We start from the raw sequence: 17,559 nt of genomic DNA on the forward strand, positions 1-17,559 counted from the left end.
GTGTGTGATGAATCTATAGAATATATGAGATCCCTCTGTGTGTGATGAATCTATAGAATATATGAGATCCCTCTGTGTGTGATGAATCTATAGAATATATGAGATCCCTCTGTGTGTGATTATCTATAGAATATATGAGATCCCTCTGTGTGTGATGAATCTATAGAATATATGAGATCCCTCTGTGTGTGATGAATCTATAGAATATATGAGATCCCTGTGTGTGATGAATCTATAGAATATGAGATCCCTCTGTGTGTGATTATCTATAGAATATATGAGATCCCTCTGTGTGTGATGAATCTATAGAATATATGAGATCCCTCTGTGTGTGATGAATCTATAGAATATATGAGATCCCTCTGTGTGTGATTATCTATAGAATATATGAGATCCCTCTGTGTGTGATGAATCTATAGAATATATGAGATCCCTCTGTGTGTGTTGACTCTATAGAATATATAAGATCCCTCTGTGTGTGATTATCTATAGAATATATGAGATCCCTCTGTGTGTGATGAATCTATAGAATATATGAGATCCCTCTGTGTGTGATGAATCTATAGAATATATGAGATCCCTCTGTGTGTGATGAATCTATAGAATATGTGAGATCCCTCTGTGTGTGATGAATCTATAGCATATATGAGATCCCTCTGTGTGTGATGAATCTATAGATTATACGAGATCCCTCTGTGTGTGATGAATCTATAGAATATATGAGATCCCTCTGTGTGTGATGAATCTATAGAATATACGAGATCCCTCTGTGTGTGATGAATCTATAGAATATACGAGATCCCTCTGTGTGTGATGAATCTATAGCATATATGAGATCCCTCTGTGTGTGATGAATCTATAGAATATATGAGATCCCTCTGTGTGTGATGAATCTATAGAATATACGAGATCCCTCTGTGTGTGATGAATCTATAGAATATACGAGATCCCTCTGTGTGTGATGAATCTATAGAATATACGAGATCCCTCTGTGTGTGATGAATCTATAGAATATACGAGATCCCTCTGTGTGTGATTGATGAATCTATAGAATATACGGGATCCCTCTGTGTGTGATGAATCTATAGAATATATGGGATCCCTCTGTGTGTGATGAATCTATAGAATATACGAGATCCCTGTGTGTGATGAATCTATAGAATATATGAGATCCCTCTGTGTGTGATGAATCTATAGAATATACGAGATCCCTCTGTGTGATGAATCTATAGAATATATGGGATCCCTCTGTGTGCTGAATCTATAGAATATATGAGATCCCTCTGTGTGTGATGAATCTATAGAATATATGAGATCCCTCTGTGTGTAGTGAATCTATAGAATATATGAGATCCCTCTGTGTGTGATGAATCTATAGAATATATGAGATCCCTCTGTGTGTGATGAATCTATAGAATATGAGATCCCTCTGTGTGTGATGAATCTATAGAATATGTGAGATCCCTCTGTGTGTGATGAATCTACAGAATATCGAGATCCCTCTGTGTGTGATGAATCTATAGAATATATGAGATCCCTCTGTGTGTGATGAATCTATAGAATATATGAGATCCCTCTGTGTGTGATGAATCTATAGAATATACGAGATCCCTCTGTGTGTGATGAATCTATAGAATATATGAGATCCCTCTGTGTGTGATTATCTATAGAATATATGAGATCCCTCTGTGTGTGATGAATCTATAGCATATATGAGATCCCTCTGTGTGTGATGAATCTATAGCATATATGAGATCCCTCTGTGTGTGATGAATCTATAGAATATATGAGATCCCTCTGTGTGTGATGAATCTATAGAATATATGAGATCCCTCTGTGTGTGATGAATCTATAGAATATGTGAGATCCCTCTGTGTGTGATGAATCTATAGCATATATGAGATCCCTCTGTGTGTGATGAATCTATAGAATATATGAGATCCCTCTGTGTGTGATGAATCTATAGAATATACGAGATCCCTCTGTGTGTGATGAATCTATAGAATATACGAGATCCCTCTGTGTGTGATGAATCTATAGCATATATGAGATCCCTCTGTGTGTGATGAATCTATAGAATATATGAGATCCCTCTGTGTGTGATGAATCTATAGAATATACGAGATCCCTCTGTGTGTGATGAATCTATAGAATATACGAGATCCCTCTGTGTGTGATGAATCTATAGAATATACGAGATCCCTCTGTGTGTGATGAATCTATAGAATATATGAGATCCCTCTGTGTGTGATGAATCTATAGAATATACGAGATCCCTCTGTGTGTGATTGATGAATCTATAGAATATACGGGATCCCTCTGTGTGTGATGAATCTATAGAATATATGGGATCCCTCTGTGTGTGATGAATCTATAGAATATACGAGATCCCTGTGTGTGATGAATCTATAGAATATATGAGATCCCTCTGTGTGTGATGAATCTATAGAATATACGAGATCCCTCTGTGTGATGAATCTATAGAATATATGGGATCCCTCTGTGTGCTGAATCTATAGAATATATGAGATCCCTCTGTGTGTGATGAATCTATAGAATATATGAGATCCCTCTGTGTGTAGTGAATCTATAGAATATATGAGATCCCTCTGTGTGTGATGAATCTATAGAATATATGAGATCCCTCTGTGTGTGATGAATCTATAGAATATGAGATCCCTCTGTGTGTGATGAATCTATAGAATATGTGAGATCCCTCTGTGTGTGATGAATCTACAGAATATCGAGATCCCTCTGTGTGTGATGAATCTATAGAATATATGAGATCCCTCTGTGTGTGATGAATCTATAGAATATATGAGATCCCTCTGTGTGTGATGAATCTATAGAATATATGAGATCCCTCTGTGTGTGATGAATCTATAGAATATATGAGATCCCTGTGTGTGATGAATCTATAGAATATATGGGATCCCTCTGTGTGATGAATCTATAGAATATACGAGAGACACTTTATGAGCTGAATTCCTGAAATGAATGAACTTTCTGATGATCTAATTCATTGAGAAGGACTTGTATATATGTGTGTGTATATTTGTGAGTGTGTAGTGTAGATGTATATATGTGTGTGTATATATTTAGGAGTGTGTAGTGTAGATGTATATATGTGTGTGTATATTTGTGTGTGTGTAGTGTTGTGTATATGTATATATGTGTGTGTATATTTAGGAGTGTGTAGTGTAGATGTATATATGTGTGTGTATATTCAGGTGTGTAGTGTAGATGTATATATGTGTGTGTATATTTGTGAGTGTGTAGTGTTGTGTAGATGTATAAATGTGTGTGTATATTTGTGTGTGTGTGTATATTTAGGTGTGTAGTGTAGATGTATATATGTGTGTGTATATTTGTGTGTGTGTAGTGTTGTGTAGATGTATAAATGTGTGTGTATATTTGTGAGTGTGTAGTGTTGTGTAGATGTATATAAGTGTGTGTATATTTGTGAGTGTGTAGTGTAGTGTAGATGTATATAAGTGTGTGTATATTTGTGAGTGTGTAGTGTAGATGTATATATGTGTGTGTATATTTGTGAGTGTGTAGATGGTATATATGTGTGTGTATATTTGTGAGTGTGTAGATGTATATATGTGTGTGTGTATATTTGTGAGTGTGTAGTGTAGATGTATATATGTGTGTGTATATTTGTGAGTGTGTAGTGTAGATGTATATATGTGTGTGTATATTTGTGAGTGTGTAGTGTTGTGTAGATGTATATATGTGTGTGTGTATATATTTGTGAGTGTGTAGTGTAGATGTATATATGTGTGTGTATATTTGTGAGTGTGTAGATGTATATATGTGTGTGTATATTTGTGAGTGTGTAGTGTAGATGTATATATGTGTGTGTATATTTGTGAGTGTGTAGTGTTGTGTAGATGTATATTGCCTTTTCACTTCAGAGGCTGAAGCTCTTCAGTAATTGACAGTGTGAATACGGCGTCCAGCCACTAACAGGCACCTACCAGGACTACAACCGTCACCACGTGACCACCCACCTAAGCTTATCCTTGGCACACAAGTTGTGTATTTAACACCCCACATCCCATTAACACGGCTGTATGCTGGCACCACACCCCATGTCATGTTACCGCCACAAGAGTGGATAATGACATCACACCTACCTGTCCGTCATGGTCAGCTTGTAAATAACGTCTGCCTGCCGGGAGAGAACAAGACCGAGAAACATGAGCCGGCAGAACGCAGATCTGACCAACCACATCCATGTACTGTACACAGCATTACACAACAGGCGACATCTACCACATCCATGTACTGTACACAGCATTACACAACAGGGGACACCTACCACATCCATGTACTGTACACAGCATTACACAACAGGCGACACCTATAACATCCATGTACTGTACACAGCATTACACAACAGGCGACACCTACCACATCCATGTACTGTACACAGCATTACACAACAGGCGACATCTACCGCATCCATGTACTGTACTCAGCATTACACAACAGGAGACACCTACCACATCCATGTACTGTACACAGCATTACACAACAGGGGACACCTACCACATCCATGTACTGTACACAGCATTACACAACAGGCGACACCTACCACATCCATGTACTGTACTCAGCATTACACAACAGGAGACACCTACCACATCCATGTACTGTACACAGCATTACACAACAGGGGACACCTACCACATCCATGTACCGTACACAGCATTACACAACAGGCGACACCTACCACATCCATGTACTGTACTCAGCATTACACAACAGGAGACACCTACCGCATCCATGTACTGTACACAGCATTACACAACAGGCGACACCTACCACATCCATGTACCGTACACAGCATTACACAACAGGCGACACCTACCACATCCATGTACTGTACTCAGCATTACACAACAGGCGACACCTACCACATCCATGTACTGTACACAGCATTACACAACAGGCGACACCTACCACATCCATGTACCGTACACAGCATTACACAACAGGCGACACCTACCACATCCATGTACCGTACACAGCATTACACAACAGGCGACACCTACCACATCCATGTACCGTACTCAGCATTACACAACAGGCGACACCTACCACATCCATGTACTGTACACAGCATTACACAACAGGCGACACCTACCACATCCATGTACTGTACTCAGCATTACACAACAGGCGACACCTACCACATCCATGTACTGTACACAGCATTACACAACAGGCGACATCTACCACATCCATGTACTGTACACAGCATTACACAACAGGAGACACCTACCACATCCATGTACTGTACACAGCATTACACAACAGGCGACACCTACCACATCCATGTACTGTACACAGCATTACACAACAGGCGACACCTACCACATCCATGTACTGTACTCAGCATTACACAACAGGCGACACCTACCACATCCATGTACTGTACACAGCATTACACAACAGGCGACACCTACCACATCCATGTACTGTACTCAGCATTACACAACAGGCGACACCTACCACATCCATGTACTGTACACAGCATTACACAACAGGCGACAACTACCACATCCATGTACCGTACACAGCATTACACAACAGGCGACACCTACCACATCCATGTACTGTACTCAGCATTACACAACAGGCGACACCTACCACATCCATGTACTGTACTCAGCATTACACAACAGGCGACAGGGACTGATCTCAGGAGCCAATCAGGGACAGTTCTGGGTGTCCATGACCTGAATATTGCAGCTTTACAATTTCATGGGGGATCTACAGACGCTGAGGAGACCCCGGGGCATTACAGCCAGAGGGAGACCTGAACGTCAGCGCAGCACTCAGGACTCATGGGGGTCTCATCATCCAATCCAGGCAGTTCACAAAGGACACTCACCTGTCCCAGGAAGAAAATGCCCCCACCCACGATGAAGGCTGAGATCACCGTCCCAAACACAGAAAAGAGAGTAATGGAGCCGATGTTCTGGAAGAAGTTCCCCTGGAATATAAAGAGGACACAAAGGCCAAATCTATTATACGTCATCACTATGGAGCATGACAGAAGGTCAGAGAACTGCAGGGGGGAAAGCAGCGCGGGGCAGGGGGGAAGAGCAGCGCGGGGCAGGGCGGGGGAAGAGCGGCGCGGGGCAGGGCGGGGGAAGAGCGGCGCGGGGCAGGGCGGGGGAAGAGCGGCGCGGGGCAGGGCGGGGGAAGAGCGGCGCGGGGCAGGGCGGGGGAAGAGCAGCGCGGGGCAGGGCGGGGGAAGAGCAGCGCGGGGCGGGGGGGAGAGCAGCGCAGGGCGGGGGGGAGAGCAGCGCAGGGCGGGGGGGAGAGCAGCGCGGGGCAGGGAGGGAGAGCAGCGCGGGGCAGGGAGGGAGAGCAGCGCGGGGCAGGGAGGGAGAGCAGCGCGGGGCAGGGAGGGAGAGCAGCGCGGGGCAGGGAGGGAGAGCAGCGCGGGGCAGGGAGGGAGAGCAGCGCGGGGCAGGGAGGGAGAGCAGCGCGGGGCAGGGAGGGAGAGCAGCGCGGGGCAGGGAGGGAGAGCAGCGCGGGGCAGGGAGGGAGAGCAGCGCGGGGCAGGGAGGGAGAGCAGCGCGAGGCAGGGGGGAGAGCAGCGCGAGGCAGGGGGGAGAGCAGCGCGAGGCAGGGGGGAGAGCAGCGCGAGGCAGGGGGGAGAGCAGCACGGAGCAGGGGGGAGAGCAGGAGAGCAGCGCGGTGCAGGGGGGAGAGCAGGAGAGCAGCGCGGTGCAGGGGGGAGAGAAGCGTAGGAGAGCAGCGCGGGGCAGGGGGGAGAGCAGCGCGAGGCAGGGGGGAGAGCAGCACGGGGCAGAGCAGGAGAGCAGCGCGGTGCAGGGGGGAGAGAAGCGTAGGAGAGCAGCGCGGGGCAGGGGGGAGAGCAGCGTAGGAGAGCAGCGTGGGGCAGGGAGGGAGAGCAGCACGGGGCAGGAAGGGAGAGCAGCGTGGGGAGCAGTGTGGGAGAGGAGCGTGGGAGCAGTGTGGGGCGGAGCAGTGGGGGTAGGAGGCGGAGCAGTAGGTGGTAGGGGGCGGAGCAGCGCGGGGGCAGGGACGGACCCTTTACTGAGGGGTCCTCCATGTTCACTGCATTTACCTTATGTAATGAGTAACCGGACTCAAAGATGATGGGCGGCAGCAACAACAGAAAAAACATGTTGGGCCGAAACATCTCCTCCTCCTGTGTGAAATAAAGGCAGAGCGGCTAAACCCCGGATGTGAAGGAAAGAGTCAGCCACATGACTGTCCACATTATAATGGGATGACGGCTCACACCTTTCTGCAGGGACGGGGCCACATGAATGATTTTATCGCCAGACAAGAAGAACTTTCATAGACCTCAGTAGAAATCAAGCTAAATGAAGGCAGCGGGTTCCTAGACTTTCCAGCACTGCAGTAAAGTGAGCTCCATATTATTTCACTGGCTGCCAACAAGCTTTATCAGGGGACGCAGCAATTTACTGAACGTGTGTGAAGATGACGCTGAGGAGCAGACCCTGAGGTAACGTTACACCACATTCTCCAGTCACACCCAAAGCTGCATTCACAATATTATTATGACTTCTTTTACTGCCACCACTGTGCTGACAGACATCTGTATCAGACTGGCCAAGATCATCATACATCGTGCACTGCATTGTGGGAAATCACTAAATATTATAAAGCCCCTGGTTCATACACCAGATCAACCAAAACACGCTGCAATGTTCGAGACAGGTCTGAAGAGGCAGCGAGGAGGCCACGTAACGTCCTGCCACCCCAGAGGAAAGAATTGTGACTGCAGCTTTGGATGTAACCGGAGTACAGGATTTACAGAGCTCCTGCAGTTATGTGACTGACCCCGGGACCATCCTCTCAGTCGCTCATTACCTTCCAGTTCGCCAGTTTCTGAGACTCGATGATTTTGATCACTGCACCCATCAAGATTCCTGCAAACAGACAGAATAATGAGTTGAGGCCAAGGACAGTATACAGCGCAGCTATAGCACCTATGGGGTCACGTATACAGGATATAGGGAGCTTGCTGGCGGCCATGACACGAGCAGCTCCAACACAAGCCAGCCGGACACTATATACAAGAGACCAAGCAGTCCATATCCATAGGAGACCCACTATATACAGGAGACCAAGCAGTCTATATACAGAGGAAACCCACTATATAAAGGAGACCAAGCAGTCCATATACATAGGAGACCCACTATATACAGGAGACCAAGCAGTCTATATACAGAGGAGACCCACTATATACAGGAGACCAAGCAGTCCATATACATAGGAGACCCACTATATACAGGAGACCAAGCAGTCTATATACATAGGAGACCCACTATATAAAGGAGACCAAGCAGTCTATATACAGAGGAAACCCACTATATACAGGAGACCAAGCAGTCTATATACAGAGGAGACCCACTATATACAGGAGACCAAGCAGTCCATATATACAGGAGACCAAGCAGTCTATATACAGAGGAGACCCACTATATACAGGAGACCAAGCAGTCTATATACAGAGGAGACCCACTATATACAGGAGACCAAGCAGTCTATATACAGAGGAGACCCACTATATACAGGAGACCAAGCAGTCCATATACAGAGGAGACCCACTATATACAGGAGACCAAGCAGTCCATATACAGAGGAGACCCACTATATACAGGAGACCAAGCAGTCCATATACAGGAGGATACCCACTATATACACTTTATACAGAAGACATTACTGACTACATATATATGCGGCAGGTGTCCAGTATACAGGAGCGATTACTGAATATATATATATATATATATATATATATATATATATATGGGGCAGGTGTCAGTATACAGGAGTGATTACTGACTATATATAGGGGGCATTTGTCAGTATACAGGAGTGATTACGGACTATATATATGCGGTAGGTGTCCAGTATACAGGAGTGATTACTGACTATATATAGGGCCAGTTGTCAGTATACAGGAGTGATTACTGGCTATATATAGGGGCAGGTGTCAGTATACAGGAGTGATTACTGACTATATATAGGGGCAGGTGTCAGTATACAGGAGTGATTACTGACTATATATAGGGGCAGGTGTTAGTATACAGGAGTGATTACTGACTATATATAGGGGCAGGTGTCACTATACAGGAGTGATTACGGACTATATATAGGGGCAGGTGTCAGTATACAGGAGTGATTACTGACTATATATAGGGGCAGGTGTCACTATACAGGAGTGATTACGGACTATATATAGGGGCAGGTGTCAGTATACAGGAGTGATTACTGACTATATATAGGGGCAGGTGTCAGTATACAGGAGTGATTACTGACTATATATAGGGGCAGGTGTCAATATACAGGAGTGATTACGGACTATATATAGGGGCAGGTGTCAGTATACAGCAGTGATTACTGACTATATATGGGGCAGGTGTCAGTATACAGCAGTGATTACTGACTATATATGGGGCAGGTGTCAGTATACAGCAGTGATTACGGACTATATATAGGGGGCAGGTGTCAGTATACAGGAGTGATTACGGACTATATATAGGGGGCATTTGTCAGTATACAGGAGTGATTACTGACTATATATAGGGGCAGGTGTCAGTATACAGGAGTGATTACTGACTATATATAGGGGCAGGTGTTAGTATACAGGAGTGATTACTGACTATATATAGGGGCAGGTGTCGGTATACAGGAGTGATTACTGACTATATATAGGGGGCAGGTGTCAGTATACAGGAGTGATTACTGACTATATATAGGGGCAGGTGTCAGTATACAGAAGTGATTACTGACTATATATAGGGGCAGGTGTCAGCATAAAGGAGTGATTACAGACTATATATAGGGGGCAGGTGTCCAGTATACAGGAGTGATTACTGACTATATATAGGGGCAGGTGTCACTATATAGGAGTGATTACGGACTATATATTGGGGCAGGTGTCAGTATACAGGAGTGATTACTGACTATATATAGGGGCAGGTGTCAATATACAGGAGTGATTACAGACTATATATAGGGGCAGGTGTCAGTATACAGGAGTGATTACGGACTATATATAGGGGCAGGTGTCAGTATACAGCAGTGATTACTGACTATATATGGGGCAGGTGTCAGTATACAGGAGTGATTACTGACTATATATGGGGCAGGTGTCAGTATACAGCAGTGATTACTGACTATATATGGGGCAGGTGTCAGTATACAGGAGTGATTACGGACTATATATAGGGGGCAGGTGTCAGCAAACAAGAGAGATTACGGACTATATATAGCGGCAGGTGTCAGCATACAGGAGATTACTGACTATATATAGGAGCAGGTGTCAGTATACAGAAGTGATTACTGACTAAGTATAGGGGGCAGGTATCAGTATACAGGAGTGATTACGGACTATATATAGGGGCAGGTGTCAGTATACAGGAGTGATTACTGACTATATATAGGGGGCAGGTATCAGTATACAGGAGTGATTACTGACTATATATAGGGGGCAGGTGTCAGTATACAGGAGTGATTACTGACTATATATATAGGGCAGGTGTCAGCATAAAGGAGTGATTACAGACTATATATAGGGGGCAGGTATCAGTATACAGGAGTGATTACGGACTATATATAGGGGGCAGGTGTCAGTATACAGGAGTGATTACTGACTATATATAGGGGGCAGGTGTCGGTATACAGGAGTGATTACTGACTATATATAGGGGGCAAGTGTCAGTATACAGGAGAGATTACTGACTATATATAGGGGCAGGTGTCAATATACAGGAGTGATTACGGACTATATATATGCGGCAGGTGTCCAGTATACAGGAGTGATTACTGACTATATATAGGGGCAGTTGTCAGTATACAGGAGTGATTACTGACTATATATAGGGGCAGGTGTCAGTATACAGGAGAGATTACTGACTATATATATAGGGGGCAGGTGTCAGTATACAGGAGTGATTACTGACTATATATAGGGGCAGGTGTCAGTATAAAGGAGTGATTACTGACTATATATAGGGGCAGGTGTCGGTATACAGGAGTGATTACTGACTATATATAGGGGGCAGGAGTCAGTATACAGGAGTGATTACTGACTATATATAGGGGCAGGTGTCAGTATACAGGAGTGATTACTGACTATATATAGGGGGCAGGAGTCCGTATACAGGAGTGATTACTGACTATATATAGGGGCAGTTGTCAGTATACAGGAGTGATTACTGACTATATATGGGGGGCAGGTGTCAGTATACAGGAGTGATTACTGACTATATATAGGGGGCAGGAGTCCGTATACAGGAGTGATTACTGACTATATATGGGGGGCAGGTGTCAGTATACAGGAGTGATTACTGACTATATATAGGGGGCAGGAGTCCGTATACAGGAGTGATTACTGACTATATATAGGGGCAGTTGTCAGTATACAGGAGTGATTACTGACTATATATAGGGGGCAGGTGTCCAGTATACAGGAGTGATTACTGACTATATATAGGGGGCAGGAGTCAGTATACAGGAGTGATTACTGACTATATATAGGGGGCAAGTGTCAGTATACAGGAGTGATTACTGACTATATATAGGGGCAGGTGTCAGTATAAAGGAGTGATTACTGACTATATATAGGGGGCAGGTGTCAGTATACAGGAGTGAATACTGACTATATATAGGGGGCAAGTGTCAGTATACAGAAGTGATTACTGACTATATATAGGGGCAGGTGTCAGTATAAAGGAGTGATTACTGACTATATATAGGGGGCAGGTGTCAGTATACAGGAGTGATTACTGACTATATATAGGGGGCAGGTGTCAGTATACAGGAGTGATTACTGACTATATATAGGGGGCAAGTGTCAGTATACAGGAGTGATTACTGACTATATATAGGGGCAGGTGTCAGTATAAAGGAGTGATTACTGACTATATATAGGGGGCAGGTGTCCAGTATACAGGAGTGATTACTGACTATATATAGGGGCAGGTGTCAATATACAGGAGTGATTACGGACTATATATATGCGGCAGGTGTCCAGTATACAGGAGTGATTACTGACTATATATAGGGGCAGTTGTCAGTATACAGGAGTGATTACTGACTATATATAGGGGCAGGTGTCAGTATACAGGAGAGATTACTGACTATATATAGGGGGCAGGTGTCAGTATACAGGAGTGATTACTGACTATATATAGGGGGCAGGTGTCCAGTATACAGGAGTGATTACTGACTATATATAGGGGGCAGGAGTCAGTATACAGGAGTGATTACTGACAATATATAGGGGGCAGGTGTCAGTATACAGGAGTGATTACTGACTATATATAGGGGGCAAGTGTCAGTATACAGGAGTGATTACTGACTATATATAGGGGCAGGTGTCAGTATAAAGGAGTGATTACTGACTATATATAGGGGGCAAGTGTCAGTATACAGGAGTGATTACTGACTATATATAGGGGCAGGTGTCAGTATAAAGGAGTGATTACTGACTATATATAGGGGGCAGGTGTCCAGTATACAGGAGTGATTACTGACTATATATAGGGGCAGTTGTCAGTATACAGGAGTGATTACTGACTATATATAGGGGCAGGTGTCAGTATACAGGAGAGATTACGGACTATATATAGGGGGCAGGTGTCAGTATACAGGAGTGATTACTGACTATATATAGGGGCAGGTGTCGGTATACAGGAGTGATTACTGACTATATATAGGGGGCAGGAGTCAGTATACAGGAGTGATTACTGACAATATATAGGGGGCAGGTGTCAGTATACAGGAGTGATTACTGACTATATATAGGGGGCAAGTGTCAGTATACAGGAGTGATTACTGACTATATATAGGGGCAGGTGTCAGTATAAAGGAGTGATTACTGACTATATATAGGGGGCAGGTGTCAGTATACAGGAGTGAATACTGACTATATATAGGGGGCAAGTGTCAGTATACAGAAGTGATTACTGACTATATATAGGGGCAGGTGTCAGTATAAAGGAGTGATTACTGACTATATATAGGGGGCAGGGGGCAGTATACAGGAGTGATTACTGACTATATATAGGGGGCAGGTGTCAGTATACAGGAGTGATTACTGACTATATATAGGGGGCAAGTGTCAGTATACAGGAGTGATTACTGACTATATATAGGGGGCAGGTGTCCAGTATACAGGAGTGATTACGGACTATATATATGCGGCAGGTGTCCAGTATACAGGAGTGATTACTGACTATATATAGGGGCAGTTGTCAGTATACAGGAGTGATTACTGACTATATATAGGGGCAGGTGTCAGTATACAGGAGAGATTACTGACTATATATAGGGGGCAGGTGTCAGTATACAGGAGTGATTACTGACTATATATAGGGGGCAGGTGTCCAGTATACAGGAGTGATTACTGATTATATATAGGGGGCAGGAGTCAGTATACAGGAGTGATTACTGACAATATATAGGGGGCAGGTGTCAGTATACAGGAGTGATTACTGACTATATATAGGGGGCAAGTGTCAGTATACAGAAGTGATTACTGACTATATATAGGGGCAGGTGTCAGTATAAAGGAGTGATTACTGACTATATATAGGGGGCAAGTGTCAGTATACAGGAGTGATTACTGACTATATATAGGGGCAGGTGTCAGTATAAAGGAGTGATTACTGACTATATATAGGGGGCAAGTGTCAGTATACAGGAGTGATTACTGACTATATATAGGGGCAGGTGTCAGTATAAAGGAGTTATTACTGACTATATATAGGGGGCAGGTGTCCAGTATACAGGAGTGATTACTGACTATATATAGGGGCAGTTGTCAGTATACAGGAGTGATTACTGACTATATATAGGGGCAGGTGTCAGTATACAGGAGAGATTACTGACTATATATAGGGGGCAGGTGTCAGTATACAGGAGTGATTACTGACTATATATAGGGGCAGGTGTCGGTATACAGGAGTGATTACTGACTATATATAGGGGCAGGTGTCGGTATACAGAAGTGATTACTGACTATATATAGGGGCAGGTGTCAGTATACAGGAGAGATTACTGACTATATATAGGGGGCAGGTGGCAGTATACAGGAGTGATTACTGACTATATATAGGGGGCAAGTGTCAGTATACAGGAGTGATTACTGACTATATATAGGGGCAGGTGTCAGTATAAAGGAGTGATTACTGACTATATATAGAGGGCAGGTGTCAGTATACAGGAGTGATTACTGACTATATATAGGGGCAGGTGTCAATATACAGGAGTGATTACGGACTATATATATGCGGCAGGTGTCCAGTATACAGGAGTGATTACTGACTATATATAGGGGCAGTTGTCAGTATACAGGAGTGATTACTGACTATATATGGGGGGCAGGAGTTCAGTAAATACAATGTATAGGAGAATTTACACACATTACGGTATATATAGGGTATGAATTCCACCCCCTCTCATCCTACCGTCCCACATTCATGATGATGCAGTTAGACAGTTAGACTCTTACCCAGCGAGACCACAGCGACGCTCTCCGGCAGGAAGTGAAGTCTGTATTTGATGAGCAGATGAACCAATATAATGCAGATTGCTGAGAGAAGAGAGAGTGGGATTAATGGGAGACCTCCGACCCCGTTATATTTACCTACCGGTGAGTCCGGGCTCCGGTCACTCATGTCATGTGCTTCCCTGCGGGCCCATGTGACCCAGGTCATCACTATACCTGGCAGCGTCATCACCCAAATAATCGGCTCCCAACACCGCACAATGATGACATCATGGAGTCCAGCTCGTCTGCACCCAAATCTGTAAGAAACCGCCAACATTCCCCTCCCCCGCCCTCTCAGAGACCAAGAAGCTTCATGTCATGTCAGCCGCTCTATAGTGGAACAGCTCTCATACCTCAGCTGCCTGGACCCCTCCGAGAGACGGGGAATGTTGGGGTTTCTTAGTCACAGCTACGTTTATGTGTCGCAGATTCTATTCCGTACATGCCAGACGCGCGTGCACAATGCCGGTCCAATAAGGTGAATGTAACAAATGTGCCCCATGTGAACATACCCCAAGACCAGGACTGACCGGACCGCACTGTGATGTAACGGCCCGCGGAGTCCACTCACCCAGGACCAGGAGACTGAAGAAGATGGACATGCCGCTGGACTGCTCCTCCTGCTGAGCCTGCACACCCGTCTGCACAGAGATGATGGGCCGGGCCGGGGTGGGCAGCACCAGCTCCGTAATCGCCAGCGTGGTAACGTGTGTGCGATTAACATCTCCAAGACTGTCATTCCTCGTCCTACAGTACAGAGAACAGACTCAAAGAGTTACATCCCCTCATACCCCTCCTCATACCCCCCCCATACACCTCCTCATACCCCCCTCATACACCTCTCATACTCCCCCTCATACCCCCCTCATTCACCTCCTCGTACACCTCCTCGTACACCCCCTCATACACCTCCTCATACCCCCCTCATTCACCTCCTCGTACACCTCCTCGTACACCCCCTCATACCCCCCCCATACACCTCCTCATACCCCCCCCATACACCTCCTCATACCCCCCCATACACCTCCTCATACCCCCCCTCATACACCTCCTCATACACCTCCTCGTACACCCCCTCATATACCCACCTCATACCCCCCTCAAACCCACCTCATACACCCCCTCATACACCCCCCTCATACACCCCCCTCATACACCCCCATATACCCACCTCATACACCTCCTCATACACCCCCATATACCCACCTCATACACCTCCTCATACACCCCCCTCATACACCTCCTCATACCCCCACCTCATACACCCACCTCATACACCCCCTCATACACCACCCCTCATACACCCCCATCATACAGCCCCTCATACACTCCCAAAAACACCCCCTCATACACCTCCTCATACACCCCTCAAACCCACCTCATAAACCCTCCTCATACCCACCTCATACACCCCCATATACCCTCCTCATACACCTCCATATACCCACCTCATACACACCCATATACCCACCTCATACAGCCCCTCATACACCTCCTCATACCCTCCTTATACCCACCTCATACACCCCCCAATACCCCTCTCATACACCCCCATCATACACCCCCAAAAACACCCACCTCATACCCCCTCATACCCCCACCTCATACACCTCCTCATACACCCCCTCATATACCCACCTCATACCCCCCCATATACCCCCTCATACCCCCACCTCATACACCTCCTCATACAGCCCCTCACCATGTGTAATACCCCCTCCCCACCCCACATTTAATCCACACGATGGCGCTCAGAGACTCGTCCTCCTTGGGCCACACTTGGGTTTTTCCGGTGAGTATTCGTAGGCCTGGACGGATCTTTCAGGACACGTTATCCCTGTGTATGTCTGAGATAAATACTGAGATAATAACCGCCTGTGTGAACGCGACGTAATACGAGGAAAGCCGCTGAGATTAACCACGTCATTTCCCGCAGACGATTTTCTGATCTTTGAGTCTATTGCGTATAACGAGTGACAACGGCTGCGTCACCAGACGATATAATGGCGCAGCAGAGCGCCGGGTAACACGTCATTGGGGGCCCCATCTTCACATCTATGGCGGTGTTACACGCGTGACACGAGGGGGGCGCCATCTCTGCGCTGTACATGAACCGTCGTATTACACCCGGGCGGACATCGCTGTATTCCAACATAGTCCTAGGTCAAATGTATTTGGGGTGACTGTGGAGCCCCCCGCCCCGAGGCTTCATAAACATGGCGGACAGGCTTCATAGCATTATACAAGGGTTAGAAAGAGAAATCAGCCTCGTGTGACCAATAAGACATCTACACCCAGCCGGGAGTTCAGGATAAATGGTGACAGACTGGTTTCCTCCGCTCCACCACCACCACCTGCTACACCCGCCGCTGCAGTACACCCCTCTACCGGGTCACCCAATAAAAAAAGGAAGCCAAACACTTACTCCATCTCCGCCATGTTGGCACACCTTTATGAAGGTGTAGGGAATCATAGAGTAGAGAATAGAGCGCCGCCTGCCTAGTGACGTCGGACAGGTCGCAGTGGAAGTGGCCTATCACTGTCTGCAGCTGCGGTGCCGGAAGTGAGCAGACGTCGCTTGTTACCATAGAGACGTGGCCATGATGTGGGCCGCTCAGCGTGTAAGATCCTTGTCTGTATTTCTTGTATCCTGGTGGGAGGGGCTGTGAAGTCCGGGGGTGACCCGGATGCAGCGACCGCTCCCCGACTCTGCGGCAGGAAAAACATCGGGAGCAGTGACGGCTGCGGGATTATAATGTTATATAGTGGTAAATCCTGCTAATAAGGGGGCCCTCTGCCTGTCACTAGGGGGCCGTCCTGTCACTGGTAATGGGGGGGCCCTCTGCCTGTCACTGGTGATGGGGGGCGGTCTCTGTGCCTGGTAATGGGGACACTCTGCCTGTCACTGGTAATGGGGGGGCCCTCTGCCTGTCACTGGTAATGGGGGGGCCCTCTGCCTGTCACTGGTAATGGGGGGG

General features: G+C 45.9%; 1 protein-coding gene across 1 annotated transcript; it reads right to left on the reverse strand.

Moving 5' to 3' along the window:
• Positions 1–3,918: 3,918 nt before the first annotated feature.
• SLC9A8 (solute carrier family 9 member A8) lies at positions 3,919–17,172 on the reverse strand. Its single transcript, XM_075845175.1, has 7 exons — positions 17,007–17,172; positions 15,153–15,328; positions 14,543–14,623; positions 7,888–7,946; positions 7,115–7,198; positions 5,906–6,007; positions 3,919–4,177 (listed from the first exon to the last, which is right to left on the reverse strand). The coding sequence occupies exons 1-7, from the start codon at positions 17,018–17,020 to the stop codon at positions 4,139–4,141; spliced, it is 555 nt and encodes a 184-aa protein (XP_075701290.1). The 5' UTR covers positions 17,021–17,172; the 3' UTR covers positions 3,919–4,138.
• Positions 17,173–17,559: the final 387 nt, after the last annotated feature.

Source organism: Rhinoderma darwinii, chromosome 13 (assembly GCF_050947455.1).
Source record: "Rhinoderma darwinii isolate aRhiDar2 chromosome 13, aRhiDar2.hap1, whole genome shotgun sequence".
NCBI lineage: Eukaryota > Metazoa > Chordata > Amphibia > Anura > Rhinodermatidae > Rhinoderma > Rhinoderma darwinii.